Here is a 13079-nt window from a genome sequence, read left to right as displayed (position 1 = left end):
ACGAAGTGTTTAAAGTGGTGGATGCCATGGGAGTATCTTCTCAAGAAAAGGCGGAACTAGATGCCTACCAATTGAAAGACGTAGCTCAAGTATGGTTTTAGCAATGGAGGGATGAGAGACCCGTGAGAGCGGGCCCGGTTAATTAGGGATTGTTTAAGATGTCCTTTCTTGATAGGTTTTTCCCCCTATAGTTGAGGGAACAAAAGTTGGTGGAATTCATGAACCTCGGTCAAGGGGGTATGAGTGTGAAAGGAGTACTCTCTCAAGTTCACCCAACTATCCAAGTATGCTCCAACCTTGGTGGCAAATTCAAGGGCTAGGATGAATAAATTCGTAATGGGGGTGTCCGGTTTGGTTGAAGAAGAATGTCGTAGACAATGCTCCATCATGATATGGATATCTCAAGGCTCATGATATACGCTCAACAAATTGAGGAGACAAAACTCAAGAAAATGAATAGAGATGTGAAGAGACCAAGGCCCGACGATGGAAATTCTTCTAAGAGTAAGTCTGAAGGTCAAAGTGGACCAAGGTTCAAGAAGAGGTTCTCCAATCAAAGTTCTTCCAATGCTCCCAAGACCAACAAAGATAGGGTACCTCACCCTAAGCCTCAAGGAGGCAATAGGGGTGGATCTTCCATGGAAAGGCCTACATGTGCAAAGTGTGGTAAGAAGCATGAGGGAAAATGTCTTGCCGGTATGGGTTTGTGCTATAGTTGTGGAAAGGGTAGACACCAATTGAAAGATTTTCCAACCCGTACTACCAATGGAAGAGAGGGTAATCAAGCTACACCAAGTGGTTCTAATGTCGATTCTCCCAAGAAGAATAGCTTTTATGCCCTCAAATCTAGAAATGATCAAGAGGGGTCCCCGGACATTGTTACCGATATGTTGCAAGTATTTTCAATTAATGTTTATGTATTATTAGACCTCGGTGCCACTTTATCTTTTGTTACCCCTTTTGTGTTTATGAAATTTAAAGTGTCTCCCGAAGAGTTAAAAGAACCTTTTTATGTGTCTACCCCGGTAGGTGATTCGGTTGTAGCTAAAAGAGTGTATAGGAGATGTCCTATCTCTCTATCTCATAGAGTCACTTTGGTTGATTTGATAGAATTAGATATGTTGGACTTTGTTGTCATCTTGGGGATGGATTGGCTTCATGCTTGTTTTGCCTCCATTGATTGTAGAACTCATTTAGTAAAGTTTCAATCTCCAAATGAGCCCATTTTAGAATGGAAGGGGGGAATTCAATCCCTAGAGGTCGATTCATTTCATGTCTAAAAGCTAGTAGATTGATTTCTAAGGGGTGTATCTATCATATTGTTAGGGTTATGGACATTGAGTCTGAGACTCCTTCTTTGGAGTCGGTCCCCGTAGTGAGGGAGTTTCCAGAAGTCTTTCCTGATGAATATTCCAGAATTCCTCCCAAACGGGAAATAGACTTCAGCATTGATCTTTTGCTATCAATTCCCCATTAACTGGTGGCTCAGGCCGAATTAAAAGAATTGAAGGCACAACTCAAGGATTTGCTAGACAAGGGTTTCATTCAACCAAGCATATCTCCATGAGGTGCTCTGGTATTATTTGTGAAAAAGATATATGGATCCCTTAGGATGTGTATTGATTACCGCCAATTGAACAAGGTCACTATAAAGAATAAGTATCCTCTCCCTAGAATTGATGATTTGTTTGACCAACTCCAAGGGGCGAGTTACTTTTTGAAGATTGACCTAAGGTCGGGCTACCACCAACTTAGAATGAGAGAGGTTGACATTCCTAATACGGCCTTTCATACAAGATATGGTCACTACGAATTCCTAGTTATGTCTTTTGGTCAAACAAATGCCCCGACGCGTTCATGGACCTAATGAATAGGGTATTTAGGCAATATTTTGATTCGTTTGTGATTTTTTTTTATTGAAGATATTTTGATCTATTCAAGGAGTGAGGGTGATCATAAGGACCATTTGAGGATGGTATTGCAAGTCCTTAAAAACCACCGACTATATGCTAAGTTTAGTAAGTGTGAGTTTTGGCTAAGGTCGGTTGCTTTTCTTGGGCATATTGTGTCGGGCATGGGTATAGAGATTGATCCTAAGAAGACGGATGCGGTCAAGAGTTGGCCTAGACCCCTAAGTCCAACCGATATTAGAAGTTTTTTGGTTTGGTCGGGTATTATAGGAGATTTGTTGAGGGCTTCTCATCCATCACTTGTCTATTAACGACCTTGACCCAAAAGAAGTCCAAATTTGAGTGGTCGAAAGCTTGTGAGAAAAGCTTCCAAGAATTGAAGGATAGACTCACCTCCACTCCGGTGTTGACCTTGCCGAAGGGTACCGACAGATTCGTAGTATATTGTGATGCTTCGAGGGTGGGGTTGGGGTGTGTTCTCATGCAACACGGTAAGGTGATTGCCTATGCTTCAAGGCAACTCAAGATTCAAGAAAAGAATTACCCGACCCATGACCTCGAACTAGTGGCAGTGGTATTTGCCTTGAAAATATGGAGACACTATCTCTATGGGGTGCATGTATATGTGTTTACCGACCACAAGAGTCTTCAATATGTATTTAGCCAAAAAGACTTGAATCTCCAACAAAGGAGATAGTTAGAGCTTTTGAAAGATTATGACATGAGTGTCCTATACCACCCCGGAAAATCTAATGTGGTTGCGGATGCCCTAAGTAGATTGTCCATGGGTAGTGTGGCTCATGTAGAAAATGAGAAGAAGGAATTGGTTCATGATGTGCATAGGTTGGCCCGGTTAGGTGTTCAACTAGTGGATTCCACCAAGGGTGGAGTTGTGGTTTATCATAGTTTCGAATCATCCTTTGTAGTTGATGTGAAGTCTAACCAACACTTTGATCCTATTTTGATGGAGTTGAAAGAATCGGTTCTCAACAAGTTCGTAGAGGCTTTCTCCCAAGGGGGATATGGGGTACTTAGGTACCAAGGTAGGTTGTGTGTTCTGGATGTTGATGGTTTGAGGGAGAAGATACTAGAAAAGGCTTATTGTTCGTGATATTATATTCATCCGGGAGCCACCAAGATGTACTGTGATTTATGGGAAGTCTATTGGTGGAATGGTATGAAGAAGGATATAACGGGTTTTGTCCAAATGTCCGAATTGTCAACAAGTCAAGGCCGAACATCTAAAACCGGGAGGTTTGTTCCAAGACATAAATAATCCCACTTGGAAGTGGGAGGAGGTGAATATGGACTTTTTGTGGGTTTGCCTCGTACTCGAAGGCAACATGATTCTATTTGGATCATTATTGATAGTATGACTAAATCAGCCCACTTCATTCCCGTCAAGGTTACTTTTTCGGCGGAAGACTATGCCAAGTTGTACATCAAGGAGGTAGTGAAGTTGCATGGAGTTCCTTTGTCCATCATTTCAGACCGAGGTGCTCAATTTACTTCACATTTTTTGAAAGCATTCCAACAAGGGCTTGGTACGAATGTTAAAGTTACTACCACTTTTCACCCTCAAACGGATGGTCAATCCAAACGCACCATTCAAACCTTAGAGGACATGTTGAGGGCGTGTGTGATTGATTTCAAGGTTAATTGGGATGATCATCTTTCTTTGATAGAATTTGCCTACAACAATAGCTACCACTCAAGCATTGCCATGGTTTCATTTGAAGCACTATATGGTAGAAGGTGTAGATCACCGGTGGGTTGGTTTGAAGTAGGTGAGTTTGCTCTAATTGGTCCCGAACTAGTCTATGATGCCATTGAAAAAGTTCGGCTCATTAGAGAGAGGTTGAAGACGGCCCAAAGTCAGCAAAAGTCCTATACCGACAATACAAGAAGGGATCTTGAATTTGAGGTTGGTGATTGGGTCTACTTAAAAATCTCACCTATGAAAGGTGTGATAAGGTTTGGAAAGAAGCGGAAACTTAGTCCCCGACATGTGGGCCCATAACAAATCTTGAAACGTATTAGGAAAGTTGCTTATGAGGTGGACTTGCCAAATGAGTTGGCTCCGGTTCACCCGGTGTTTCATGTCTCCATGCTCAAAAATTGTATTGGTGATCCGGTTTCTATCCTTCCTTTAAAGGGTTTAGGAGTTGATGAGAACTTTTCTTATGAAGAAGTCCAGGTTGAGATTTTGGACCGGCAAGTGAAGAGGTTAAGAAATAAGGAAGTATCTTCCTTCAAGGTTCTATGGAGGAATCACTTAGTTGAGGGTGCTACATAGGAGGCTGAGGCCGATTTGAAGTCCCGTTATCCTCATCTTTTTCCTTCTACTCCTATTCAAACATGAGGTAAGTAATTCCTCTTGAGTTTAAGTGTTTTGGGATTCATGTGTATTGTATGAATTTTCCATGATTTCCTTAAAAAAAATTGTGCATGTTCTTGCGAGAATTCATGTTTAGCATATATTGAGTTTTCATGATGTAAATGTTCCTCATGTTGATTTGCATTTTTGTATAATGAGTGCATTTTTTACTTCATGAGGAGAATTGATGAACATGCTTAATAATGTGTTGATGAATGGCATATTGGCTCTATAATGTTGTGTGAGCTCATTCTAAGTTGGAGAAGGTAGTTCCTCCTATGATCATGTGAAATGATGAGTTTGGTGCATAATGAGTTGTGGATTAAGTTCCTACTTTCTTGTATTGCATTGGCCATGTTGTAAAATAGAGTTAAAGTTTCCTCCTTTTGAAATTATGCATGATGTGATTAGTACATTTTTAGATTTTGCACATTTTTTATGTTTCATGCATGATAGGCTGCTAGTCTAGAGTTTCTAACTTAGTTAGTGTTTTGGTCATCATTCAGGGACGAATGTTCCCAAAGGGGAGATTGAAATGACCCAAAAGGTTCTTAAAAATGTGCTTCGAAAGTTCCCGGAAACTTGTTTAGCTATATCAAAAAAAATCCGTTTCGTTTTCGAAGATACGACTTCATATTCTTGTTTAGGGGGTCAAATTGAGTGGGAAATGGGTCTAACCCAAATTTTAGAGCAACCATATCAAAATCCAAAATTTCCAAGTGAAGCCTTTTTCGAGGGTCTACTTTGGAGGGTCATATCTCCTAGCACAAAAATAATTGGGTGGCCCATAACATATCCATGGAAAGCCCTTTTAGTTAGCTACCTAACGCACTTCATTTCACCTCATTCGGAGTTCGGACGAAGAAGTTATGCCCATTTTCGTAAAATCTGTCCGGCAGGAAATGCAATTTCCAGTGAGCGTTTTTACTGTTCACCCGCCTCATTTTTTTTTCTAAGTGTTGGACCATTTTTCCAAAGGGCATATGTTATTTCCTATATACCATTAGTTCAATTCCCATCTCTAAAACATTTCCCAAAACACCTCTCCCATACTTAGACACATTTTCTCTCAAGTTCTCTCAAGAACCCTAATCCAAAACCTTCCTCAAGATTGAAGAGACTCTTGCTCCAAGTTCCAAGCTTCCATTGAAGACACTCTCAAGACCTTCATAAGAACTCAAGGTATGTGGTGTTGAACTCATGGGTCCTTCCACCCATAGTGCCTAGACTCTATTCTACTCACTAATTCATGGTTTAAGTTAAGATTCATAAATTAGTCTTGTTCTTTGTAATAATTTCCTGCACATTGAATTTTAAACATGAAAAGTGATTGTTTTGAGCATGTTGTGACTCTAGAACTTGAATCTAAATTTGGAATGGATGTGGAGATTTTCATGTGGTATTGTGGGTGTTAAAAGGTGTTGTTGTAGGTTGTTCACTGGTTTGGCTGCATAATTACTACCCTATTTTCCATGCTCTTTGATTCCATTACATGCCTTCAAGGTGTTTGACAAAATGTCCAACTATGGAGAATTGATGAATCGATGCTTTAAAGCTTGAGTTATGAGATGTATGGCAATCCAGAGATGTGTTGATGACAAACTAAGCTTGTGTATATGTTCATTCCATACGTGAGATTGCATTAGAGCCTAATGGGAATTTCCTATATAAAGTGTTGCATGACCATGCCCGGTCCGGGGGAAAAGAACCGGACAACCATGTGAGAGGTTTATATCTCACCACCTAGGATGCTTGGGGTGTGACCAACATCAACCATGTGAGAGGTTTATATCTCACCACCTAGGATGCTTGGGGTGTGACCAACATCAACCATGTGAGAGGTTTATATCTCACCACCTAGGATGCTTGGGGTGTGACCAACATCAACCATGTGAGGGGTTTATACCTTGCCACCAGGGTGTCCGGGTGTGAACGGCATCCCCCATCCTAAGTTGGGGTTATAGATTGGTTGGATCATGCATACACATATGATATCTACTATTAGTATAGATTTACTTAAACATGTTTTGACTTCACTTTGATCATGCATCCTCATATTGTTATTCATAATGCCTATGAAACTATTTCTTGTATTTCGATTGTGTCCTTGTCTATTGTTGTGTTGCACCCCGCATACTTAGTACATTCCAAGTACTAACGCATATTTTGCCTACATGATGTCACCATGTAGGGACCGGAGCTACTCTTGATCCTTCTCTCCATTCACGTGGCTAGTACGGTGCTTATCCGAGGTTGTTGGTGAGTCCTCAATGATTCGAGGGCTATGTTATGTTTCCTACTCCTACGTTTTGAGACTTTAACTTGCAATTGTATTTTGACTATGAGGGGAGCCGGTAGTATGTCATTGCCCCCGTCCTATCTATGTATGTAGAGGTGTGCGTTGGACAAGTATTTTGTAAATGAGCTTGACTCTTGTTCTATGATGTCATCTTGAAATGGTTTGCCCTTAGTCCCTATTTCCCGCTAATTAATGTTGATTGTACTTCCGCGACCGATGAAGTGTGATGACAATTTTGAGAGGCTTGTTTGGGGTTCCTTCGGGTTCCTCATTCGTCATGTCACGTCTAGGCCCTAGGCTTGGGTCGTGACAGAGATAATGTAACACCCTGAAAATCTAATGACCTAAGCTAAAGCCTAATGTGTAGTCTAGAGTCCTAAAAAGGGTAAACGTCAAGGTAAGAGTCATAAAATGACTTCCCTAGGTGTTTTAGTCCCTAAACGTCAAGGAATGCCCCCCCGAGGACCCCTCAAGGGTCCTTGATGAGGGCCAAGGGGCTGCTCAAAAGCTATCCAAAAACAGATTCAATCCACGAAGGGGAATCCAGGAGTCATGGATTGACTCACGCCCCGTGGATGGGAGTCGTGAGTCAAGACTTAGCTTCCTCAAACCTCCCCAAAATCTCCTAGTCTCAGTCCTATTCCTCAAGCGTGCAGTACGGTCCGTAGACCAACTCACGTCCCGTAAAAGGGTATCATGGATGAGGCTTGAAGGCTGGCCAAGATGACAAGCCCCAGCCCCAAACCACGAGTGACCAGTACGGTCTGTGGTTCCAACCATGCCCCGTGGTTGGGATCTCGTGGATGGGGGCCTGGGAAGCTGCCTTAAGTCGATAATCTTAGAGGCAAATGGGTTAATTAAGGGTAGGGACGGTTATGATTAGTTATTTTAGATGTTTTTAAGTACTTTTAACTATTAAACAACTTTTTTAACTCTCCTAACTCACAAACTAAAACTCAACCAACTTCCCTCCCAAAAATATTCTCTCTCTAACTCTATTGAAGAACAAAGAAGAAGGACAATATTAAGGTTCAAGTTCCAATGCAATAGGTTGGGTTTCTAGAAGCAATCTCCCTATCCCACAACTATGTGCCAACATAGGACTTTAGCTAGTGGATCCACCTTAAGGCTAAACATGTTAGTTCTACCTTAGGCAAGTAGGACACCTTCTTTCGATGTGAGGTTATACGACACCGGATTCCATGTAGCTCCCATGGTCTATGTCGGTTATGGCTATTCTTCCCTATATGATAAGATAACGAATGAGACATGAACTAAACTACGACTGAGTTTACTTAGCAGGAGTGGGGGTATGGGACTTCACTTTTACATTGCACAATTAGACTTAGTAAGATGTTATAGGATGGTTCATTTATGTTATGATGAGATATGAATGTATGCATGTATGTTTAATAGATAGTTGGTATGAATGAATTTCTTTATGTTCAAGTAATGTACATGACTAGTTCCTTAATTATGACTATTGATGATGATGAAGTCTAAAGATAATATGTATGACTAAGGTAGCTTCAAAGGAGTACTTAGTGTGGTTGGTACTATGGGATGCCAACCATACATTGCACAAGTGTTCTTTAGGGCTTGCTAAGGGAATAGCTTTACTATGTAATGAGCATAAATGTGATTTTGGCTTGTATGTGACATTGAAGATGAATGTTCACAAATGCATACTTTTCAAATAAAATGTCCTTTTATCATATTTCAAGGATTTTATGCATGTTTCCATACTTAGTAATTTATGTGCTAACCCTCTTTATTCTACATTTTGATAAGCGTAGGTTCTGGCTAGGTGACATACACTCTCTTTCTTAAAAAAGACTTGGATTGCTTATCTCCAAGTTGTGATGAGTCCTCAAGTTTGAGGACGAAGTAGTCATTTCTTAATTTTTATTGTACTTCTTATATTGAGACGTTTATTGATGTAAAGGGCTAAGTCCCAAACTTTTTATTCTTATGTTTTAGATGGTAAATGAGACAAAGTCTAGATTTCCTATAATTTTCCTTTATGAGATATAAAGTTGGACTTCGATTGTAAAAGTTTTAAATTTTCCGCATTATTTCTGTGTCTTATGTAATGATGATGCTAGAGGCTTGTATGAGACCCCTTCGGGGTCAAGTACATCGTGTCACATCCGGGGTATAGACTCGGGTCGTCACAGATGCTTATATTGAATTAAGTGATTGAATCATGCCAATTTCCTTATCTATTGTAGTATCTTAGATTTATGGGTTGATGTTGGTTCATGTCCTTGGAAGGCAAGATCATGAAGGATCTATGTGTAATTATGATGTGAAGTATATGTGTGTGATCTCAATAAAGGTGTTATGATCATGTTTAGAATGTAATTATGTTGTGATTGAAAGTATGTCCTCAACTTAGTACTTATGAATGATGATGCTATATGTGAGAGGTTATTCTCACATACTCACACACACTCATGAATGAATAATAAAAGAAGTTCTATGATTATGTTAATGATGAAGTACTTATTGAAAGGTTATTCTCAATTGTACTCTAATGAATGATAATGACATGTTGTGAAAGGACTTTCTCACAATATGGGATTCTTAGGTGAAAGGCAATTCTCATCGTTGAATCTATGAGCTTTCCAATGAATAAATGTTGGGTTTGAGATGGATACTCATCCATTAGTTGAGGCGGGGTATCTAGCAACAATCTTTTATCCCATAATAATGAATGTTAAGTACTCCATGGGGAATAATGCTAAGCACTGAGTGGATATGAATTGGGGTGGATGCTCATCCGTGAGTTCAGGTGGGGTAGCTAGTAGCAACCTCTTGAGATGGATGCTCACCCTTGAGTTGAGGTGGGGTATCTAGTAGCAATCTCCCTATCCCATAACTATGTGCCCACATAGGATATTAGCTAGTGGATCCTCCTAAGCTAAAATGAACGGTCCTACCTTAGGCAAGTAGGAATCCCTTATCTGGTGAGGGTGACACCGGGATTCCATGAATTGCTCACATGGTCTATGTCAGTTAAGGCTTACCCCCACATAGAATGTTAATGAACTATGGCTTCTCAAGAATGCACTACTTAGTGTGGGTGGTATTATGGGATGCCATCTATGCATTGCACAAGTAGGCTTTGAGAGGGGTCATGGTGTGTTCCTTTTTAATGTTAAGTGTAATGAATGTGCCCTTATGATGATGTTAATGAAGATGTTGGTCTAATGTCTAATGAATGAAAGTGTTCTTAATGAAGCTAATGAAGAATGGTTGACTTAAAGGCTTATATGTCTAATGTAATGATGCATGTTATACTTGGATTGTAGTATGAGTTACTTCCTTGTTATGACTCATTGAATATGAATGTGGCTTGTTTATGGTAGTAATGGTAGAGCACGTCCACAAGGTAGGCAAGAAGGTAATTAGTGAGGTCATGGAGGTAGAGGAAATGGTAACGGAGGTAGGGGTACTGTGTAACCAGGCAGGGAAGTGGCTCATCATGATGATAGGGCTCAATGTTATGCTTTTTCGGGCAAGAATGAGGCGGAGGCGTCTGACGCGGTGATCACAGGTACTATTCTTGTTTGTGACCGGATGGCTAATGTGTTGTTTGATCCGGGTTCTACTTATTCATATGTATCCGTGAGATTTGCCTCAGATTTTGATATAATTTGTGATATTTTTAATGCCCCTATTTATGTTTCTACCCCGATTGGAGAGTCAATCATAGTTACCCATGTCTATCGTACTTGCCCTATTTTGTTTATGGGATTTCAGACTTGGGCTGATTTGGTGATTTTGGATATGATTGACTTTGACATAATCTTAGGCATGACTTGGTTGTCCCCCTATTATGATGTGCTTAATTGTAATACTAAGTTTGTAACTCTAGAAATTTTGGGAAGGGAAAAATTATAGTGGGAAGGGGTGTACAAGCCTAAGCAAGCTAAAATTATATCCTCCATTTGGGCTAGAAAACTGGTAGGGCAGGGTTGTTTGGCTTATTTGGCTCATATTAGGGATGTTGATATTGAGGCTCCATCCATTGAGTCTATTCCCGTGGTGTCAGAATTTAGAGAAGTGTTTCCTAATGACTTGCCTAGTATGCCTCCGAATAGAGATATAGACTTCTGCATTGATTTAGAACCTGGTACTCGTCCCATTTCTATCCCTCCATATCGCATGGCTCCGGCGGAATTAAGAGATCTTAAGGCTCAAATCCAAGAGCTTCTTGATAAGGGATTTATTCGTCCTAGTGCTTCCCCATGGGATGCTCCAGTTTTGTTTGTTAAGAAAAAGGATGGTAGTATGAGAATGTGTATAGACTATCGCCAATTAAAGAGAGTCACTATTCGAAACAATTATCCTTTGCCTTGAATAGATGATCTTTTTGACCAATTGCAAGGTGCAACAGTTTACTCTAAGATTGATCTAAGATCCGGTTACCATCAATTGAAAATTAGGCTTGAGGATGTGCCCAAGACGGTGTTAGAACTCGCTATGGGCACTATGAGTTCTTGGTTATGCCTTTTGGTTTGACCAATGCGCCTTTAGCTTTCATGAGTTTAATGAATGGGGTGTTCAAGCCTTTTTTGATTCTTTCATCATAGTCTTTATTGATGATATTTTGGTTTATTTGAAAAGTGAGGAAGAGCATCCCAACCATCTTCGTATTGTTTTGAGTATTCTTGGAAAGCAAAGGTTGTATGCTAAATTTTCTAAGTGTGAATTTTGGTTGACTTTGGTAGCATTTTTGGGACATGTAGTTTCAAAAGAAGGTCTAATGGTAGATCCTCAAAAGATTGAGGTGGTTAAGAATTGGGTTCGGCCTAGCTCTGTGACTGAAGTTAGGATTTTTGTGGGGCTCACTAGCTATTATCATCGATTTGTGAAGAACTTTACTTCTATTGCCACTCACTTGACCAATTTGATCAAAAAGGAGATACTATTTGAATGAACTAAAAATGTGAGGAGAGATTCCAAAATCTCAAGACTCTCTTGACCACCGCGCCTATTCTAGCATCACGATTAAAGGTAAAGATTTTGTTGTTTATTTTGATGCTTCACATTCTTGTTTGGGTGATGTGTTGATGCAGGATAAGAATGTTATAGCTTATGACTCGCGTCAATTAAAGGTGCATGAGGGGAATTATCCCACACATGATTTAGAGTTGGCAGCGATAGTGTTTGCTCTTAAGATCTGGCGACATTACCTCTATGGTGTTAATGTGAGGTATTTACTGATCATCGTAGTTTACAGCATGTGTTCACCCAAAAGGATCTAAATTTGAGACAACGAAGGTGAATGGAGTTACTTAAGGATTATGATGTCACCATTCAATACCATCCGGGTAAGGCTAATGTAGTGGCAGACGCTTATAGTCGGAAAGCGGTGAGTAGGGATAGTTTAGTGTGCTTGGGTGTAACCAAGCGACCTTTGGCTAAGGAAATTCAAACCTTAGAGTCTAAGTTCATGCACTTGGGCATCTCAGAAAGAGGTGGGGTGTTAGTTAGTATTAAAGTAAAGGCCACATTCATGGACAGAGATCAAGGCCAAACAATTTAAGGATGAAAATTTAGAGGAGCTTAGAAAGAAGACTATGAATGGTAAGGCACAAGAGACCACTCTTAATGCGGATGGTGTACTCAATTTTAAAGGGAGAATATGTGTTCCTAGAGTAGATGACTTGATTGAGAAATTATTGGCAGAGTCTCATGGTTCGCGATATTCTATTCATTCGGGTGTGACCAAGATGTACCGAGATTTGCAGTAAATTTATTAGTGGCCGGGCATGAAGAAGGATATAGCAGAGTTCATGGCTAAGTGTCAAAATTGTCAACAAGTGAAGTATAAACATCAAAGGTCTACAGGTTTGCTTCAAAGAATGCCAATTTCGGGATGGAAGTGGTCAAGAATAGCCATGGATTTTATGGTTGGTCTTCCCAAGACTTTGGGGAAGTTTTATTCTATTTGGGTAGTGGTTGATAGAATGACTAAGTCAGCCCATTTTATTTCGGTAAGAATAGATTATGATGCTGAACAATTGGCTAAAGTTTATGTGAAAGAGATAGTGAGGTTGCATGGCTGTCACGACCCAAGCCTAGGGCCTAGACGTGACCGGCGAATGGGGAACCCGAAGGAACCCCAAACAAGCCTCATAGCGTATCATTACACATCCTTGGTCGCGAAAGCAATTAAAATGACCATAAGCAATAAGCATAATCCAAGGGGGAAATCGGGACTAAGGGAGCAAGAAAAAAAGAAGAAATGATACATAAATACCATAGATGAGTCAAGCTCAAGCATAATACACAACTTGTCCAACACCACCTCTAAACATGAGTACTTAGTGGGGCCAAGACAAACTACCGGGCTCACCCTCATAGTCAAAACATAACTAAAAAGAAAAAGTCTTATACATAGCAAAAGATCATGAGCAACGCCCCCGGAATGGAGGACTCACCAATAACCTTGATAGGAAATCGTATTAGCCACGCGGAGGAG

The 13079-nt window shown here is 40.3% G+C and overlaps 1 protein-coding gene across 1 annotated transcript; it reads left to right on the top strand.

The window, feature by feature from the left end:
- The first annotated feature begins 377 nt into the window (after positions 1 to 377).
- On the top strand, positions 378 to 1567 carry LOC125859037 (uncharacterized). The gene is made up of 2 exons (XM_049538782.1): positions 378 to 896; positions 1490 to 1567. Exons 1-2 carry the CDS (start codon positions 378 to 380, stop codon positions 1565 to 1567), a joined length of 597 nt encoding a protein of 198 aa, XP_049394739.1.
- Positions 1568 to 13079: the final 11512 nt, after the last annotated feature.

The sequence above is a fragment of the Solanum stenotomum genome, chromosome 3 (genome assembly GCF_019186545.1).
Source record: "Solanum stenotomum isolate F172 chromosome 3, ASM1918654v1, whole genome shotgun sequence".
Classification (NCBI taxonomy): Eukaryota; Viridiplantae; Streptophyta; class Magnoliopsida; order Solanales; family Solanaceae; genus Solanum; species Solanum stenotomum.
Note: the sequence above shows the minus strand (reverse complement) of the source record. Positions and strands in the feature narration are given on the sequence as shown.